Below are 20,028 nucleotides of genomic sequence, written 5' to 3'. Positions count from 1 at the left end.
CCCCGAAGACTTCAGGATCTCCTCAGACGATCTCAACTGGTATTAAGAAACATCTCTGACCAGACAGAAAGGGTTGTGACAGCCTGTTCCACATGTCAACTCCAAAACGCGCACCCACACACCACAGCCCAAGGCCACCGAAAAAAAGGAACCATACCAGGAGCCCACTGGGAAGTGGACTTCACCGAGGTAAAGCCCGGCAAATACGGTTATAAATACTTACTAGTGTTCATAGACACTTTTTCAGGATGGACTGAAGCCTTTCCAACCAAGAAGGAAACGGCACAGATAGTAGCCAAAAAGATCCTAGAGGAAATCCTGCCCAGGTATGGTTTTCCAGTCATGATAGGGTCAGACAATGGACCTGCATTCGTCTCTAAGGTAAGTCAGGGATTGGCTTCTGTACTTGGGGCAGATTGGAAATTACATTGTGCCTACTGGCCCCAAAGCTCAGGACAAGTAGAAAAAAAATAAATAGAACATTAAAAGAGACCCTTACTAAATTGACTATGGAGACTGGCGCTAATTGGGTAAAGTTACTCCCCTACGCTCTGTACAGGGTTCACAACTCCCCATACAAGTTGGGCTTTACACCCTATAAAATCCTGTTTGGCCGACCCACGCCTATCATACCTACCTCATCATACCTACCTCATTCAATTAGACCAAATAACAGCCTCTTGTCTTCTCTCAGGGCTCTACAGCGGGTTCATGAGGCCGTGTGGCCTAAACTAAAAGAACTGTATGAGACGGGGCCCCCACCCACTCCTCATCAGTATCGTCCAGGAGACTGGGTCCTCGTCAAGCGACACCGGCAGGAGAACCTTGAACCCAGGTGAAAAGGACCTTACCAAATCATCCTGACGACTCCCACCGCCATCAAGGTAGATAACCTCCCCACCTGGATTCACCACACCCACGTGAAGCCTGTCGACCCGCTGTCTGACCTCGTGGGACACACTGATAAAAATACTACTTGGACTGTAGACCGGAGTAAAAAAAAAAAAAAAAAAAACCCTCAAACTAACCTTGCGCCGTGCCTCCCCTAGACATGTTCAAGATAGTAACCCTTGTCCTACTAGCCCTCAACCTCAACCTCCTGGAGGGAGGACTAAATGCCCCCGTTGACAAACAGAAATTGTACGGAGCTCTGTATAGAAGGCCCTGTGATTGCAGAGGTGGCGTAGTTAGAACCCTCACCCTGCCACATGGTAACAGACTAGCCGGTAACAGCCGGCTCTGTAGGAAGGGGTGGTCACTATCAGCGAAGATACACTCAAACCCAAGACTGTGGGACCACAATTGCTCACTTAACCCAGACCTATGACATCACGGGACCCCCAAAACAGCAGTGGTTATGTGTTGACAAACCTAAGCCCCTGCCCCCCCACAGCAGAATGTCCTTGCTCTACTTTCCAGGAGTCGATGCATAGCTCTTGTTATGACTCCTATCAGCAATGTATAGGGCCAGACAACTCCACTACCTACTTTACAGCTATCCTACAGAGTAACAGGGCAGCAAAAGCTAGTGATAATAATATACAACTTCAAGCTGGCTGCCGTGGCTCAGTTGGAAAAGCCGTCCGCTGGAACCCCCATGCCCATCCCTAGTTTAAACTTTGCAACTGGCAGATCCAAACGAGCTGTGGTTTTTATCCCCCTCCTGACAAGCCTAGAAATTACAGGTGCATTGACTGCCGGGACAGTGGGATTAGGAGTCTCCATACACTCCTATCTGGGACTCTCTCGGCAACTAATTAACGATGTCTAGGCCTTGTCAGGGACAATCCAGGATCTGCAAGATCAACTAGATTCCCTAGCAGAAGTGGTGTTACAAAATAGAAGAGGGTTAGATCTGCTAACCGCAGAACAAGGCGGCATCTGCTTAGCCCTACAAAAAATGTTGCTTTTATGCTAATAAATCAGGAATAGTTCGGACCAAAATTAAACAGCTCCAAGAGGACCTCGCACGCCGACGAAAAGAACTAGCCGAGAACCCACTGTGGTCAGCACTCCATGGGTTTCTCCCTTACCTTCTCTCCCTTTTGGGCCTCCTACTAGGCCTCCTTCTCCTTTTTACCATCGGCCCTATTATATTCAACAGAATAATGAACTTTATCAGAGATAGATTAAACACCATTCAGGTTATGGTCCTTAGACCACAGTATCAGCTCCTCGACATGGAAAGCGAGTTTGATTAGGTAGCACTGTAGGACCCAAGATTGGGTCCTCAGGTACTTGAGAAAGGGGGGAATGAGAGGCCTGAGAAAATTAAAACTTAAAAGCTTAAGTTATGGGAAACTGAAACCTAACCAAGCTTAACCAGCTTGTTCCGCTTCTGTACAATTGCTTGGCGCGCCCATGTATTCCTGATCAATCATTGTTGCCTGGCACATCCGTATATTCCTGGTCAACCATTGTTACTTGGCACATCCGTGTACTCCTGATCAATCATTGTTGCCTGGCACATCCGTGTATTCCTGATCAATCATTGTGATACCCATACCCCCGGTTGTGGTCTGACCTAAAGGCAGGAACCAATCGAATACTGTTAAGTGTCCAACTTTAAACACCAACCAATCGCAGCTCTGTAACTGTGGAAAATTCCTGATTTCCCCATGACTTGTTTGTACCTGTCTATAAAAGGGGTGTAAAAACCTCTCTCAGGACCTCTCGGCGTCACCGGCAACGAGGGCGCAGAGGTCCAGGTTCGAACCTGCAATAAATGACCCTTGCTGCTTAGCTTTGACTCTGGACTCTGGTGGTTCGTTTTGGGGGGTCTCTTAGACTCTGGGCATTTCACCACATTGCTCTCTAGCGATCCCGCACTGCTGCGATGCCCTCGCTTCCCTGCCCAGAACATGCAATACCAGAGGTTAGACAGGGACACGAGGCCTGGCCGCCGCCTGCCTGGCCCTGCGTCACCACTGCCGCAGGCCGGGGGGAGGGTCAGAGGACTGGCTCCGTAGGGAAGCCCGTGGGAGGGCAGTAATGAGTTTCAAAAGACAAAAAAAGGAGGGGGACTTCAAAGAAAAAAATTCGTTTTCAACCAGCCCCAACTTGATACCCCTTCTCCTGGACTGGCAGTCTGTTGGTGGGGGGTTGGGGGGTTGGGGGGGATGCCTCCAAGTGGGCTGGGGCGCGTGCACAGCGGGGGCCAGATGCCCTGTGCTCCAGCCACCTGCCAACAGGGGATGGGACAGGGGCAGCTTCTCCAATGGCTCAAAACAAACAAGATGTGGTCCTGTGCGGCCCTGACTGCTTGGATTTCATATACATATGTATATGCATATTCACACATACATATACATCTCCCCCCTTGCAGGCAGGGTGGGGTTGATGGTTAGGAGGAAACTAAACTTGGTGTCCTGTCTTTTCCTTCTGGGGAGCTCAAATGTGCTGGTGCCTCTGGAGCCAACTGTTTGGTTTGTGCAGTGCCCTGGCCAGGGGCAGGAGGCAGGGTCAGGGTCTGCTGGGAGAGCCCAGAGTCCTGCTTCCCTTCTCCGGGTACCGCCCTTCCGGATGCCACAAGTGCTCCCTCAGCTGTGAGCGCTGCCTGCCGATGGCTTTCTACTACACCCCGGCACATGGCATATAGTAGGCGCTCAATATATGTTGGCTGTGTTACAGGAAGGCTGTGTCTTCTTGGTTCTGGAGGCCTAAGGCTCAGCCTGGCCTCCAGGGTCCTTTTGGAGGCCCTCTCCATGGATTCCTGCAGGACACTGAGGCTGGCAAGAATGGTGGGTGCCCAAGCTTCGGGGTCCCATCTCTGTCCAGCCCTCAGGAAAGCAGATAGGAAGAGGGGACAGAGAAGGGGCTGCCCACTTGATGTTCTGGAGGCTTCCACCTGTGCAGCCCTGGCCACGAGCCGAAGACATTTGTTCTTGGTCAAGCCCTGCAGCAATGCAGTACAGGTGTGTCTTTGTGCCAAGGAGGAGGAGGAGGTGGAGGCTGAGGCTCATGGACCGACTGTCCAATTCCACAGTGAGTGAGCGGGACTCACACCCAGGTCTGCCTGTCCATCTCTGGGGCTGGGAAGCTTGGCCATGCTGCCTTCTGAGCAGAATGCAGGCTGAGTGAGCCCAGGAGCCTGAAAGATGGAAAGGCTGCCACGTGCCTCTCTGTGGCCAAGAAGCTGGCCCTGTGCGGGGTAGAGAGGGGGTCTGTGGGTCCTTCAGGCCTCACCGTGGCGTCTGAGTGTACTGGGACGGAGCCTTGATCTTGGGCATACAACAGTGGACTCGGGGGACATTCGGAACCTTTGCTTGGCCTGCCAACACCCAAACCTGAGTCCCAGCTGGGAACTTTGCTTGACTCTGGCATGTGTGAGAGGGCTTCAGAGCTCGCTCAGGACAGGGCCACACAGAATATTAGGGCAAGAGTGTTTTCCACCAGTTGCTGAGGACCAGGGAGAACCACGTAGGACCTGGCCCTTATTCCCAGCTGGAAGAAAGATGAGGGTCGTCACATATCCTCATCTTTCAGCTCATATGAGAAGAGAGGCTGGCCATCTTCCTTTCCTGCTTTTTGTCCCAACACAGTGGTCCAGGGACATAGAGCAGAACGAGGCTCTTTGGCTGAAGAGGTAACCCCACCTGGCACTCCTTTGATTCTTTAGCACAGTTTCTGCATCTGTGAAATGGGTACACGCCTGCCTTCCTCTGAGTAGGGTAGACGTGAGCATCAGATACTCGGGATCTTGTGGCACCATGCAGAAATGCTGAAGTCAGATCTCTGCTGTCTCTGCGGTTTTAAAATCAGCTCTCTGGCCCCTCGAAGCCTAGAGGGCTCCCCTAACTGAAAACCAGGGACACAGTAAGGCCAGCCCACCCCACCAGTGCCCAGCAATGTCTTCCGACTGATGTGCTTCTCTCAAGGGGACTTAGGCCAGGCCTGGAGCTAGGTTTGGGGGCTCTGTGTGGTATCTGACCTGAAGTACAACAAAACCCTCCTCCTCCTGCCCCCAAGTGGGCCAAGACTTAGGACAGCTTTAACTTGGATGTCTTTGAGTGATGCTAAGTTTCTCAGAATCCATCTTTTCAACTTCCCAAATAAGCATGAGATGTGAGGTATCCCTACCTCACTGCTGTCTGCAGTCCAGTCCCAGAGCCCCTAGTCATGGGCACACCCCACAGACACCTGCTCGCTATAGACCTGTGTCCGGGTGTGTGCACACAGGTGCACATCATGTGCTAATGGCGGTGAAGCATGCTGGGAAAGTGGCTCTCGCCCATGCACCCACACTATCCCTCACCTGCACTCTATCTCCTGCTACGCTCCCTCTCTCTTGGCGGGGGGGGGGTCCTGCAACAGCCACAGGTGAGTCCTGCCCCACCCAGTGCCTCTCCCAGAACCTGATCAGGCCCTGCCAGGCCAACCATGGCCAGGATCAGTAACCACGTCTGGAAGGAGTTCCCAGCATGGCTCTTCACAGCCTTCTCCTGCTTCTTGGTATCAGCACAGAATGCAGCAAGGGCTCTCAACCCAGGGTCCTACCCTGTGGTCCTTAATAATGCTGGAGGCTGAGCAGGTGCTGCTTTGGACACTGGCCACCAGGAGCCACCAAATCTCCCCTAGGAGGGCTTCCCGGGTTCCCTGGGGCAGAACGTGGCAGGTCTCTGGCTAGGCCCCGGAGCAATGACAGGTGCAGGCAGGTCCCATGGCCTCTGGGAGACATCCTCTCTCTGGAGACTGATGTTGGGCACCTTGGCTGGGAGGGGCAGGAGGACTCTGGGGGCTTGGGTATAGTGTCCATCATGACTTGACTGATCTGGGCCAGGGGTTAAGGCTGCAGTCACACCTGTGTCCCCGGTCCACGCAGGCCCTTGATGGCAGGCCGACAGGGCTCTGGTGCCACTGAAATGAGCATGGATCCCAGACGAAGGAAGACCGTGTGGAGAGAATTGGTGGTGGGGGGTTGGGGGATCCACGTCTGAGGTGTGTCGTCACCCGGAATGACGTGTGATTGCAGGTCCAGGGCAGATGCCCCCAGAGCAGTGACGTGCCAACAACTGAGCGCTAGCTTTCCCGAAGGGAGATAGTATCCCTGAGGCCTTGCCTCTTCTCCAGCAGCCCTCTTAGTGAGGGCCATGGTGGGGAGAGTGACGTTGCCTCCGGAGAGCTTCACTCCGACCCAGTCCGGGGCATGTCTTCGGGTGCTGAGCCCAGCATCTTCCTGGATGGCTGCCGGCATTGGCCGGTCTACCTCTGGAGACTGCACGTGGAGGGTTCCCAGTCTGGGGCCTTGGCAGCTGCCAGGACTCAAACACACCCTCCAGGCTTCCTGGGGACAGGGGGCTGCCTTCCCGGGGGATTCTTCACATGGTCTCCTGGGAAGACTCAATCCCTAGAGTTTTTCTTAGTTCAGAATGTCCAAACGACAACGGCAATGGCGACGATAGAAGGAAAGCAGCTGAACCTCAGCGCTCTCTCCCTCACACAGGCCTGGGTGTGCAGCTCTATCTGACCCCCAGGAGCTGGAGTCCTAGGTGTGTCTGGCTACGCTGGGAGCCTCGGTTTCAACAGAGCCACTGTTACCTGAGGGACTGGACGGGACCCATCCGCCCTCCAGGTGCTGCATCAGGGAACAGAGAGGCCAGGCCTAACGCCACTGCACAAACCCAAACAGAGGTCCTGGCTACCAGCCTGCAGAGGCCCAGAGCTGTCTAATTACATTTAGCTGGGTTTAACAAGCCATAGGGAAAACCAGTGGTTCTCAACCGTGGCACTTTGCCAACTAGGGGTGATTTTTGCCCCCCAGAGGACCCCTGGACGTTTCTGGAGACATTATTGTCTGTTATGACTGGGGGGGGGATACTCTTGGCATCTCGTAAGTAGAGGCCCAGGATGCTGGTAAACATCCTGCAGTGCACAGGACAGCACCCTCCAACAGCACAGAATTATCTGGCACAAAACGTCAATGGTGCTGGGGTTGAGAAACCCTGGGTAAACCCTCATGCTGGCAATGGATTTCTGATTTTTACTATGAAAAAAAAAAATGACAGGACAAAATAAGGACAAAAAAATTCCAACTCAAAAAAAGAAAAAAAAGAAAAAAAATTTCTGGGAAATGAGTAAGCTGGAGGGAGGCAGTGCGGCCGGTGGGGCAGGTGTGGGATGGAGTCATGAGCAGGCTCTTTTAGTAGCGGGGCCCAGGGCTGGCCACGAGGTAATGTCCGAGGCAGGGTGGGGCGGGTGAGGCCCCGAGAAGAGGAGGGGGCTGTCGGGCCCCTGGAGAGGAGGCGGCTCATGTTGGCCCGAGAGGGTCTTTTCCGACAACCCAGGGCCTGCAATCAGGCTCCTAGAGCCAGGACACCCGGAGCCGTGTGCCCTCTGTGGGACAACGTCCTGTAACCTCTGCTCCATTGTAGCAGGAGCCTCCTCCCAGAAGAAGCTGCTTGTTGAGACGTGACTGGGGGGCTTCAGGGGCTGTCCCTCCACAGCTTCTCTGACGGCACTGCAGGCAAAGCAGGCTAAACAACACTCACGGGCGGCTGGCCCAGGGGACCCGGCCGGGAGAGCTGCCCCCAAAAGCTCCCTGACGCTCTAGACACACCTCCTCCCCTGGGAAATCTGGGAGGCTCTAGGGGTGCTGCTTGCTTAGGGGTTAAGAGGCTGGCAGCAAATAAACACACACAGAAACAAAGAAACAGTAACAAAAACCACGGTTGTGCCAGGGCTCCCCCCCCCTCCCCCCACCGCCCCGGCATCCAGGGGGCAGCTGTGGCCACTGCCTCTGGGCCGGATGGGGGCCCGGGTTTCCCAAGAAGGGAGACCTCCGTGAGGGAAATGAGACCAGGGACAGTGGGAGAGGGGGTTCTCCAAACACAGTTTCGAGGGCTTCACTCCATTTCATTCATCAGCATAAAACACAGGGACGCGGCAGCACAGAGGACAAGGGACACATCCATCAGTGGGGCCTGGCTCACTCTGTGTGAGAGCAGTTTCCGGAAAATAAATAAAAGAATAAATAAAACCCCTAGAAGAAGAAAGGGAGAATAGGGGTAACCTCCTGGCTGTTCTGCCTTGACAGCCGGATCCTGTTTCCTCTGGCCTTTTTGGGACACCCTCTCTGTGTGGTCAGATGCTACTAAGGTCTGGGGACAGTCACGGGAAACCCAACGGCACTCCGTCCGAGCCCTGCCGCCACCAGCCGCCACTGCGGTCCTTTCCCGGCATGCAACGCGTGCCCCAGTTGCCCGGTCTGAGTCCTGCGTGTGCTGGGCTAGGAAGGGGGTCCTGGCCCGCTCTTACCCGCTTCGGAGAGGTCCCGCAAGGAGCTGCTGAGGGCGCTGCGCTTGAGGCCCTCTCCACTGGCGTAGCTGTCATCCAGGCAGGCTCGGCTCAGCGTCCTGTTGCCGGACTCCTTTTTGAGGCTGGAGCACTGGGACATGCTGGGCCGCACGATGCCTTTCTGCTTCTAGAGCTCCACTGAAACAGGGGGCGAGGGACCAATGAGAAAACAAAGCCTTGAGGGGGAGGCCCTGGGCCCTCTGTGTAGGCTTGGCATCGCGCCCAGCTGCCATCTGTTTGGCCTGAGGAAAAGTCAGGGCCCACGGCTGTCTTGGGAAAGAAAGAGAAGGTGTGAACGCTGCCTTTGACAAAAGGGAGCCAGGAGGAAACTCTGAAAGGGAGGCTGGAGAGGCACGGGCCTTGGGGTCTGCAGGAAAGACCGACACTTTGCAGGCTTGAGGGCTGGCAAGGAGACTGGCTGGCCTGGGTCTGCGGATGAGCAAGGGGTAACCCGACCTTGCCGTGGGTGGGGCCCAAAGGTGGGGGTAGTTGTGTGTCTCCAGGGAGTGAGGCTTGGAGCCAGGAGAGAAAAGATGATAATCAGGTCCGATGAAACCCACAGGATGGGCTTGGTGGTGACTTCCCTGACATGGAAGACGAAAGAAGAATAAGCACACCAAGGTGCAACGAGATCAGCTCCGGATCTCCGGGAAATCTTGTCTCGTGGGGCGACGGGGGAACCAGGCTCTCTCAGGGCATGCCATGTGGTCCCACAGGCAGGATGGGCCTGGGCCGCGGAAGCCCTCACTCTCACGCGGAGGCCTCTGCTGCCCTCCCCACGCCACCTCCTCTGGCCCGGGTATGGGGGCTTCCCTGTCACAGGGCTGTGGGAAGGCCAGGTGAGACCAGGGCACCTCACTTTTGTGGGCCCCCAGAGTCCCTGGCACCAGATGGGAGCCAACGGCCGCGTCCAGCAAGTCCCATGAGATGCCGGGGCTGCTGGCTCTTCCTCTCCATGGGGCCTGGGACTTACACTCTATCCTGTGCTTCTCCATCTCCTGCACTTCCACGATGGACTCCCGCAGGTCGTCGGTGAACTTCTTCTGGTCTTGAGGATTGGGAGCGTTAAAGTTTATTAACACTTTGATGTCTGCTCCGGGGACAGCAGATGTGAGTCGGATGTCATTGGGGTAGTCTACAAAGGAGAAGGGGAGGAGAAGAACCCATGGATCCCTGGGTGCTCTCTGCACTCTTTCTGCTGGTCAAGAAAATGCTAAGTCTAAGGGTCCAGGCTCTCAGCAGACACGTCTAACCAGGGAGGAAAGGCATCCACAGGGCAGACCAGAGAGACTGCCAGGAAATCCCCATCTCCTGACTTGGGTCTGTGTTGTTCTATGCAGAAGTCTGGGGCAGATTTGGCCAATCTGAACAGAGGTCAGGGCCCCCATCCTTCCTCAACCTGAAGGTCGTGGAGCCTAGACCCTTCAAGTCAAGGTCCTTGGTCATTGCCTGAAGCTCGAGAATGGCCAGGGGTGGAGTCCGGGAGTCACAGTCAGTGTCCTGTGCTGGGGGGGAGTCTTATCTGGTCTCCCTGGGCAATTCTGAGTGCACACTGAGCTCTGTTCTCTCACAAATGGCCTCCAGACCCTCAGTTCCCTTGGGTGCTTCATGGGTGCCCCATACCCAATGCACTCTATGCTGAGTGCTTGGTCTTTCTGGCCTGTGACCTGCCTGGTGCCACCTCCAAGCTCACAGAGTCTCTGTGGCTTTGGTCCCCTGGTAGTGCCTCTCTCCTCAGCGGGAATCAAGCATCAGCTACTGGATGTTTGGAGGTTCTTGGTCCAAACACCAATCCCACTTTTGCTCAGACCTAAGTCAAGGCTGGGAACTCAAATGCCTAGTGTGTTCCCATAAATGTAGGAAGTAAACCACATGAGACTGAGCAACAGAGTGAGTGGGGGGGGGGGGGGAGGGGCATGCAGCCCATGACAGCCACATGACGTGGGAATGTGGGCCTAGCAAAAACCTTCTCGGTTTTCAAGAAAACTCAAAAATATCTAAAATTTTTGTTATTTTATTTTTTAATTAAAATTTTTTTAATGTTTATTTTTGAGAGAGAGAGAGAGAGAGAGAGAGAGAGAGAGAGGCAGAGTGTGAGGGGGGAGGGGGCAAAGAGAGAGAGAGGGAGACAGAATCCAAAGCAGGTTCCAGGCTCTGAGCCATCACCACAGAGCCCGATGCAGGGCTCAAACTCACGAACTGTGAGATTATGACCAGAGATGAAGTTGGATGCTTAACAGACTGAGCCACCCAGGTGCCCCCGATTTTAGTAACTTTAGATATTAAGTATCAGGTCAACAAATTTTTTAAAATGTGTAAACCAAACACATAACTGGGCTGCGACTGACCCACAGCTACCACTTTGAGATCCCTGCTACGAAGGCATATCCCATAGAAATGTCAGTGTCGACTCTTGGGCTTATGCCAGGACCTTGGGTTCAGGGCTGAGGGCTGAGCCCTGGGAATGTAAAAACGAGGAGGGCACAGCCTCTGCCTGCAGATTCAGTCTGGTCGGGCCCAATGCTGGGAGCATCGCAACCACCGCCACCCCTTCGGAGAGAGGGCCTTCTGGTCAGGACGATGTGGGGTGGCACCATGCTCCCTGAGGCCACCTTCCACCCTGGTAGAAACCAAGGCAAGGCAGGGATGGCCCAGGCACAGGTCCCTGGTTCTTTTTCAACCTGCAGATTGAAAGCGGATCAGACGGTAGCTTGGCAACCTGTCTGAGAGGATGAGGGCTTCCCTGCTGCTGGAGATATGACGCTCGACTGGAACGGTCCTCCCCTGGGGCCAGCACAAAATGGGCAGGGCAACAGGACCTCCCCCTCACTGCCCATCTCAGGAGGCCTGGCTCAGCCTACAGCTCAGGGACCTCCAACAGGGACGGGACAAAGAGGGAGAAAGGTAAAGGGAAGGGCTTGGGTATCAGAGAAAGACCAGGTCAACAGAAAAAAGTCAGTGGGGGTGTCAGCTCCTCCCCCAAGTCCTCAGGCCCCATGGCCCACTCATACCCAGAGAAGACTCCAATAACACCTAAGAATAAATCCTGCTCTAAGCACTTCGTGTATGGACTCACCTAAGTCCCTGAGGTAGGAGCTATCACCCCACTTTACAGACAAAGGGAATGCGGCCCGGGGACCGCTAGGTCCTGATGCATTTGCACCCGGGCTCTCCGCTCAGGACCGGGCTCCTGTCCTACAGCCCCTCAGGCCTTGCCTGCACCTGTTTGTTTGCCTGTGTTTGCACATCACCTGTGCCATTTACTTGGTGTCTTCTGGGCAACATTTTATTGGCATAAATCCACTCCGCCCTGAATTAAAAAAACCTTAACCACACGGTAAGAAGACGTAGGAGCAAAAGCAAAGGCGATCACCACCATGTACAATGTTATCAAATTCTCCCCAGGTACTGTGGCTCGTCAGACCCCTGGCCTGCAACCTTCTCTCTGCTGGTGAAGCAGGAATACGGAACACACGTGGGAGAGCTGGGGGAGATCCCCAGGGGGAGATCCTTGGGGGCACAGCACTTCATGACTACAAGGTGGGAGTTGTGACACCGTTTCCACCACGTGGCACAAGGCCACGTGTGGACGAGTGCTCCAGCAAGCACACTCGCGGCCGGGCCGTGGCAGGCCCCCAGCACGGACTTACACTGGTTCTCGAAGAGCAGAACCTGCATGCCGTACAGGGAGAAGGACTGTCGGAAGCTGTACATCACCGAATTCTTCTTTTTCTGGAAGATCTTGGTCGCCTGGGGGCAGCCAGAGACAGAGGCTGAGTCGTATCGCCTGCACCGCTCAGGGGCAACTCTGGGCGCTCGGGATTCTGACCGAGACTAACGTCAAAACCCTCTTGGCAGTGCAGAGGTCGGGAGGCCTCTGGGGCAGGGCAGGCCTGTGTGTCTAGGCACATCCTGACATGGATGCTGGCTTCCGCTCCCGTGAATCCCAGATGTCGTCCTGGCTGGCGACGAAGCCCCTCAGCAGAGAGGTGGCAGGCGCCACACTGCACATGACCCCGAAGGCGCCAGGCTGGGCTTGGACACCCAGGACCCCACCTGAGCTCTGTGACTGCCTGAGAGATTTTGGAGGAGGAAACGGAGGCTCAGGAATTTGAAGTCACTTGCTTGAGGTCAGGGACTCTTGACAAAGACTTGAAACCCACAGGTCCAGATTCCAACCTCAGCAGTCAGAGAGAAGTGGCTGGTCCTCAGGCAGGTAGGGCCTCTAGCAAGGACAGGGACAAGGGCCTCTAGCAAGAAAGCCCAGGGCATGCAGGAGAGACAAAGACCCAAGGGACAGTTTCCCCCCGTTGTCTCCAGGGGCATCTTTATCCCCGGTGGCCAGCATCCAAGCCACCTTTTTCTTGGCAAGAGCTCCACAGTTTCCCTTTGGGGAACCCCCTCTCTGCCACCCGGCACTCCTGGGGGTGAGCAGTGACCCGGGTTTAGCCAATGAGACAGCACTGCACCTGCCTGGCCCCTGTGAGCGGCTCAGGCATGGGCACGGGAACCAGTGAGACCTCTGCCCGGACTCTTCCCAAGAAAATCCCCCTGGTGGCCGGGGATGCAGGGAGGGGGCAGGATTAAGCCTGCAACTGCCAAGACTGACTTTCCCTTTGTGGACAGAGCTCCTGAGAAGGGAGCCCACGCAGCTGAGAGACAGAGAGCCTAATAAAGGAGTCCCGCTGACGCTGTGTAAGCTTCTAGAAATAGTTGGGGCTGAAGCCCCACACCCCCCTCCGGGCTTTAAATAAGCTGACGAAGTCCCGTTTTCGTCGGCTGCCCTGTGAGTTAGATTCTGCCTCTTGTAACCCAAGACCGTGGGGCTGACTCCATCCCCTTCACCTCCACCCCACGCACGTGGGTGCCTTTCCCCAAGCGCCGGCACACAAGGCCAGATGGGAGACCGGAGCTGCAGTTCAAGGCTGCCCCAAGCCATGGGTCCCAGCCATGACACGCTCTGGGGAACCACATACCACCAGGAGGTCATTAAACAGGAAGATTTCTCGCTGGTGCAGCCCGAGCTTCTGGGGCTTGTTTGGGTCTGGAACCTCGAAGAGCCGGCAGTAGCAGACCAGCCGCCGGTGGGGCAGAGAGAGCACCTGTATGGGGAGGAAGCGCTGCGTCAGCCCCCAGCCCCTCCGGTGCAGTCCCTGTGCGCTGGGAACCCAGCCTATGGGCCTGGCCTTCGAAAACGCCTTCTCCCACCAACCGCACACAGCAGATGTGCCTGGACTCCTTGCAACTTTCCCTGCTCTTCCTCAGGAGCTCTCCTGAAGGGCCATGGAAAGTGTCCCTGCCTCTCGCGACACCTCCTTTCCTTTCCTTCAGGCAGGTCCCAGATGTCTTAGAGCATCACGTGTACACGGGAGCCCCCACAGTGAGGAATTCGTGATTTCTCAGTCCCCACAAAGTGCCCATCACACACATAAGCCTGTTAGTCCCGCAAAGATTTCTCCAGAGTGTCTACTTGAGATGAGGACACTGAGGCACAGAGAGGTTGAGCAACTTGCCTCAGCCACACAACTGGGAAGGTGCAGAGCCCAGAGAGGATTCCAGGCCCCTCCTAAAGAACCCCAACGCTTCTGATGGTTCCCTGCCCCAACTCCTGGGCCGGCAGCCACACCACCACATGGGGCCTGGCCTGGGCCTCCACGCGGAGCACGCCTGCCATGGGTTCACGTGAGCCCCCACTCTGCCGAAGCCCGAGCCACTCTCAAGGCCAGGTACAACCTGTATGGTGTCTAAGGGCTGCAGTGACAAGTCACTGGGGAGGCCCAGTGGTGGCTCTGAGAGCACCCAGGCTCACGCAGGAGACAGCAGGTTAGTAAAGGGATGTGTTGGCAGGGAGGGTTCACTCTGCAATGGGTGCCCTGGTGGTGGGAGGCCCGAGCTCAGCGCATCAGGAAGATGGGAGGAAGGGCTTGGCCCAGGCTGGTGTGCTCAGGGAGGGGCATCGTTTGGAATAAAAGCGTGAAGGGGAGAGGGTGGTGGGAGGCGGGGCCGGAGAGGTGGGTGAGGGCTGGCCACGGCAGCGTCTAGTGGTTTGTCTCTAGGCCAAGGTGGGAAGAGGGGGGAGCAGACCGGTTTGTGACACTGACTCTTGCAATGCAGGCTGCCCGGTGAAGGGTAAAGACGGACACATAAGGAAAGTGCCACGTGACTGCAAGGCTAGCCTTGCTGCTCCTGGGGTGAGCAGGCAGGCAGACCTGCTCAAGGTGGTGACAGTGGAGTGTGGGCAGCAGAGGGCGGGTTGGGTGAGCAGGCCTGCAATGGCCCATCAGCCTCATCTGTTTTGGGCACAGTGCCTCGGGTGGGAGGCAAGCCTTGGCCTCTGCGCTTAAACGGGCCTGGTGAGAGGGAGGGACACCATCTGCCCTGGCCTGACGGTACACAACCCTCCCCAGGTGGCTGCAGCCTGGGCCTGCAGAGGTTCGAGGCTGGGAGAATTATGAAAATCAAATTTCTTATCACTCTGGAAAGGAACTCAAGTAGCCAGAATTGTGGATCTGGGAACCAGGGGATGCAGGGAGGTGAACACAGAACATGGTGGACCTCCCTGCCCCCACCCCAACCCCAACCCGGGGCGGGATATCAGCCAGGATGTAAAAGCAGAGGGATACTCACACAGCCAAGCCTGTGATGCAGGGATCCAATCTATGTGGGAAACATTAAACAAACAAGAAAAGATATTAATGATCCAAAGCATGCACCTGGGACCTGAGAGAGCTAATGGGATGACATCCGAGTAGGTAAGCACCCCTCCAGAGGCACGTTCCCATAGCCTTTGTCCAGACATGCCACACACAGCTCAGGAGACCTCCTCGCTGCCAGAACTTGGAAAGGCCGATAAGGGCATTCCCAGGCCACCAAGGGACCACTGCGCAACTTGGGCTGGTTTCTTAAGAGCCTCAGGCTCTCTTTAAATATAACCCAGGGCCAATGGTTATTATTCCCCAATATCAGGCAGGAGCCACCCTAAAGCTAAAGGAACCGCCCCCCCCCCCAACTATGCCCCGAAGAAGCCAGGTTCCAAATGGCATCAGGGCCCCTGTCCAAAGCTAATGCCAGTGGGGCAGGCCTGGGGTCGCATCAGGGAGGGGTGGGTGGGAGTGAGGGAGCCAGGGATGCAGGGCCACCACATACCGGCTTTTTCCCCACGATGAGCTTTTCCACCTTCTGCACCTGGGACACGTGGTCCTCGTTGGTTTTCAGTTCCCGCTTGCGAATGCGCTCCTAGATCCCAATTAGCATCTCCCGGGGAATGTCCTCACCATCGTCCACACCTGGGCAGGAGACAGTAGCCAGGCCTCAGGGCGGGCCAGGGTCTGGGTGGCTTTGGCACCACTCAGCTTCAGGGCCCCAGGCTCACCCCTGATTTACCAAGTTTCTAAACCCAATCAGAATATCAATCCCTTTCATCAATCCTCAGCAGAACCGAAGACCTTCCAGACCCACAGCCACTGAACACCTTCAGTCAATTATGAAATGCCCTAGGATCCTTCCACCAGGACAAGGCCAGCATAGCCACCCAGATCAGCACGCAGAGGGCTGTGCCAGCTTCCAGCCATGCTCCAAGGGCTTTATATAAACATCAGCTTGCTAATCCTGACCACGGCCCCGCTGGGTGGGTGTGACCGTCTCCATTCCGCAGCTGGGAAAGCGAGGCTCGGGGAAGGGCCCGGGGTGGGGGTTGGCTGTGAAGCTGGTGTTTGTGGCTTCAGGCTCCCACAGGCATGGGCCTAAGTTCTTGCTTTGCCCCTCACGAGCCGTGGGACCGAGTTTCTGCGCTGGGGGTCCTCTGTGAAGTGGGCCACCAAGAGCACGGGTGACTTCACGGAGGTCTCGTGAAGAAGACAGAGCAGCGGCGGTGCGTTCCCAGAAAGTGAGAACTCCGTGCACCTGAGCAGCGCCACCAGCTGTTGTCCCACGTCACGTGCGCAGAAGCTGGGGTCTGGCCTTGAAGCCAGGTTGTTCTGATGACAGGCATGCGCCCTTTCCACTATACCCTGAAAAGCTGCTGTGAGGAAAACTCGGCCCCACTCAAGAGAGAAACGCAACCCCACGCCAGTCCTCAGACCACAGACTGGCAGAGGTCCAGAGGTTTGGTAAACTGCGCAGTTGGCGAGGCTGTGGGAAGGGGCCTCCCAGCCACTGCTGGTGGGAGGGTCACAAATATACACTCAAAGCCCCTCTGGGCCACTGGTTGCATCCGGGGGAAATTTATCCCATGGGCCATGATGCACAGACCAGGGCACTCATGGCAGCATGGTTTCCAAAGAGCAGAAGACTGGGATTCACCCATTTACCCATTAATAGGGGACTGGTTAAGCCATCCCTGCACAGGTGCAATGGAATACCACACAGCTGCCAGGAAAATGAGGATGACCACAGGGAACCTACACGGAACTGTAAGGGGGAGGGTGTGGCCTTGGGCACACAGGTAGGGGTGGGAGGGGCTCTGCTACTGACCGTTCATACTTTTTTTTTTAATTTTACAGACAGAGTGTGAGAGTGGGGAGAGTGGCAGAGGGAAGAGGGGGGGACAGAGAGAGAGGGAGAGAATCCTAAGCAGAGCCCAACACAGGGCTCAATCCCATGACCCTGGGATGATGACCTGAGCTGAAATCAAGAGTTGGACGCTCAACTGACTGAGCCACCCAGGCACCCCACACATTTTTTAAAACCAGACTATTTTTTAGAACTGTGTTTTAGAGCAATTAAGTTCACAGCAAAATTCAGGGGAAAGCCCAGAGATTTCCCCGTAACACCGGCCCCCACCCACTACCAACTTCCCACACCAGAGTCATATATTTATTAGAACCAGTGAACCCACACTGACACACTATTATCACCCAAAATCCATAATTTACATTGGGATTCACTCTTGGTGTTGTGTGTTCGATAATAAACGTTTACCGACACGTCTCCACCACCACGGAGTCAGGTGGAATAGTGTCACTGCCCGAAAACTCCCCCGTGCTCTACCTCCTCCGCCCCTCCTCCCTCCAACCCCTGGTGACAACTGATCTCTTATGTCTCCATAGTTTTGCCTTTTCCAGAAGGTCATATGGCTGGCCTCCTATGGTATGCAACCATTTAAGACTGGCTTTCTTCACTTGGTGGTATGCATTTTTAAGGTTCCTCCCTGTTTTCTCATGGCTTCTTTTCTTTTTAGTGCTGAATAATATTCCATTGTCTGCATGGACTACCGTTTATGTATCCGTTCCCCCACCGAACGACATCTCTCGACTGCTGCCAAGTTTTGGCAACTATGAATAAAACTGCTATAAACATCCTGTGCAGGATTTTGTGTGGATGTACGGGGTTTTCAATTCCTTTGGGTAAATACCAAAGAATGTGATTGCTAGCTTGTCTTACTCTGTGTTTTTTTTTTTTTTTTGAAACTATGTGAGGATAATAGCCATTAAAAAGAAATCAATCTAGAAAACTTAAAAACAAACATCAATAAAAGAAAATCATTGCTCATCTGGCTGCCATGCTGGTGAGCGATTCCTCCCCCGCTTACCCTCCAACCCCCCAAAGGCACTCCTGCTGAGGGTCTCCCCGGGGGAACCAGAGTGAGGAATTCCAGAGAAAATGCGCCCAGTGTGTGCAGGGGGGAGGGTCTCCTCTACAAACACCAAGCTGGACGTCTGCCTGGTGTGGAGCACCAGCCAGGCTGTGGGAGACCAGAGTCCTGCCCCCGTGGACGTGACCTTGGGCAGATCCCTTCCCTCTGCCTTGGCTACCCTTCTGAACACAAGGAAGACTGAACAGAACACTCCTGAGTTCCTGGCTTGAAAAGATGGGATTTGGAGGGAACGGTTCAGGCTTGGGAGACAGCCGACAGCTCGATCTTCTGAGAAGTGGGATGATAACTCCCCCAGACTGCTGGGATGGTCGGGTGCAAGGCCGGATACAAACGACAAAGCCACTGATGTGAGGGTGGCCGACTGGCAATCTGACTGAGCAACCCTTCCCTCCCCGAGCCTTCTCTCCTCTGGGCTAATCATTTCAGGCTGCTCCTGTTGTTCCCCATACAGGGGAGTCCCAATTATGTGGGTGAGGTCTAAAGGCAGGAAAAAAAAAAAAAACCAGAGTCAAATCGCAAAGACCTTTAAACTGCAGCGCATGGGGTCACCAACAGCATGCAGCACACAGCCTGCTCTCTGGGCAGCGAGGGAGCACAGGCCTACATGCTAAGGGCACGGGGGACCCTGTGAAGACCAGAATCAGGCTCAGCCCTGTGAGGAGAGACAGCCCCTGTCCCATCAAAGCATCTGCTGGTTTCTCTCGCACGCTCTGGTGCTGAATTGCCATTAAGAAAATTCCCAGATTCCTTAGCTTCCTGGGAACTGTAGCTAAGACCTGAATTCCCTGGGGTCCACAGCACCCCTGAGATCTAGCAGAGGGCCACACACCATGAGTGCTCTGGGCAGGGGATGGCCGTCTGGTTGGTCTGAACCAAGCCCTGCCCCTTGGCTTCCCTGACTGATCAGGTCCTGGAGCCCAGCTGGGAAAAGCGGGCAGCTTGGCACTCTTCTGGATGGGCACCCCATTAGCTGGCCTGTTGCAGGGTACCCACCACCAGGGGGCGCACCAGGACAGTTCAAACCCCGGTGCGGGGGGGGGGGGGGCGGGGGGGGGGAGGGGAGGGCCTTCCTGCCCCAGGAAAGGGGACGACAGAGCGGTGGTTTTATAGGAAATTTAAATGGTGCAACAAAGATCAAAAACTTAAAGTTTTGTCATCAGTTCAGAAGACTTAAAGAACTGGATAGGAAAAAAAAATAGCTCAACAAGCTGACAAAGTTGGACCTGATTCAGACCAACTTTTTTCCTTTTTTAAAAAAAATATGGCACCCTAAGGGGATCTCAGCCTGCTGCAGCTTGGTGTTTCCCAAGGAAAGGGACATAGTCCCTCCTCCTCCTTGCCGGGACTCCAGGTAAACGAGGACATGCTGTCAGCTAACATGGTGCCACTTGGGAGACAGCCGTCTCCTTTTCAATTCCTTTCCTCTGCACCAACACCAGGAAGGCCTTCCTTCCTGCTGCCCACTGTTAGCACCTGTCTAACATGGGCCACTTGCCCCGGCCTGGTGTTTTCGTCCACCAAATTCATTTTTACAATGGCTGCCCACGTGTGGCAAATGATACAGTCTTCCTGTTTACAGTGTGCTTATATAAGTTTCCTCTTAAAAATACACACAAGGGGTGCCTGGGTGGCTCAGTGGGTTAAGTGTCCGACTTCCGCTCAGGTCACGATCTCACGGTCCGTGAGTTCGAGCCCGGCGTCGGGCTCTGTGCTAACAGCTCAGAGCCTGGAGCCTGTTTCAGATTCTGTGTCTCCCTCTCTCTCTGACCCTCCCCCGTTCATGCTCTGTCTCTCCCTGTCTCAAAAATAAATAAAAAACGTTAAAAAATTAAAAAAAATACACACAAAAGGCAAGTCAGGGGATGCCTGGGTGGCTCAGTCAGTCATGTCCGACTTCGGCTCAGGTCATGATCTCACGTTTCGTGGGTTCGAGCCCCATGTCCGGCTCTGTGCTGACAGCTCGGGAGCCTGGAGCCTGCTTTAGATTCTCTGTGTGTGTGTGTGTGTGTCTCTCTCTCTCTCTCTCTCTCTCTCTCTGTCCCTCCCCCGCTCCCACTCTGTCTCTCTCTCTCTCAAAAATAAAATAAACATTAAAAAAAAGTCAAGTCAGTTTCATAAGGAACACGGAGTGTAGGAGAGGG

General features: G+C 54.9%; 1 protein-coding gene across 1 annotated transcript in view; it reads right to left on the bottom strand.

The window, feature by feature from the left end:
- Positions 1-20,028, bottom strand: part of LOC109260801 (IQ motif and SEC7 domain-containing protein 1-like) — a 31,422-nt gene that overhangs the window by 5,505 nt on the left and 5,889 nt on the right. Inside the window, 8 exon segments of the mRNA XM_053901563.1 lie at positions 1,097-1,099; positions 2,804-2,850; positions 8,254-8,430; positions 9,266-9,427; positions 11,943-12,042; positions 13,269-13,394; positions 14,920-14,949; positions 15,439-15,578. Coding sequence (XP_053757538.1) covers positions 1,097-1,099; positions 2,804-2,850; positions 8,254-8,430; positions 9,266-9,427; positions 11,943-12,042; positions 13,269-13,394; positions 14,920-14,949; positions 15,439-15,578 — 785 coding nt within the window.

Source organism: Panthera pardus, unplaced genomic scaffold, assembly GCF_024362965.1.
Source record: "Panthera pardus isolate Hobbes unplaced genomic scaffold, ASM2436296v1 HiC_scaffold_1, whole genome shotgun sequence".
NCBI lineage: Eukaryota > Metazoa > Chordata > Mammalia > Carnivora > Felidae > Panthera > Panthera pardus.
The sequence above is the reverse complement of the archived record's forward strand: the minus strand, read 5'-3'. Positions and strand labels throughout refer to the sequence as shown.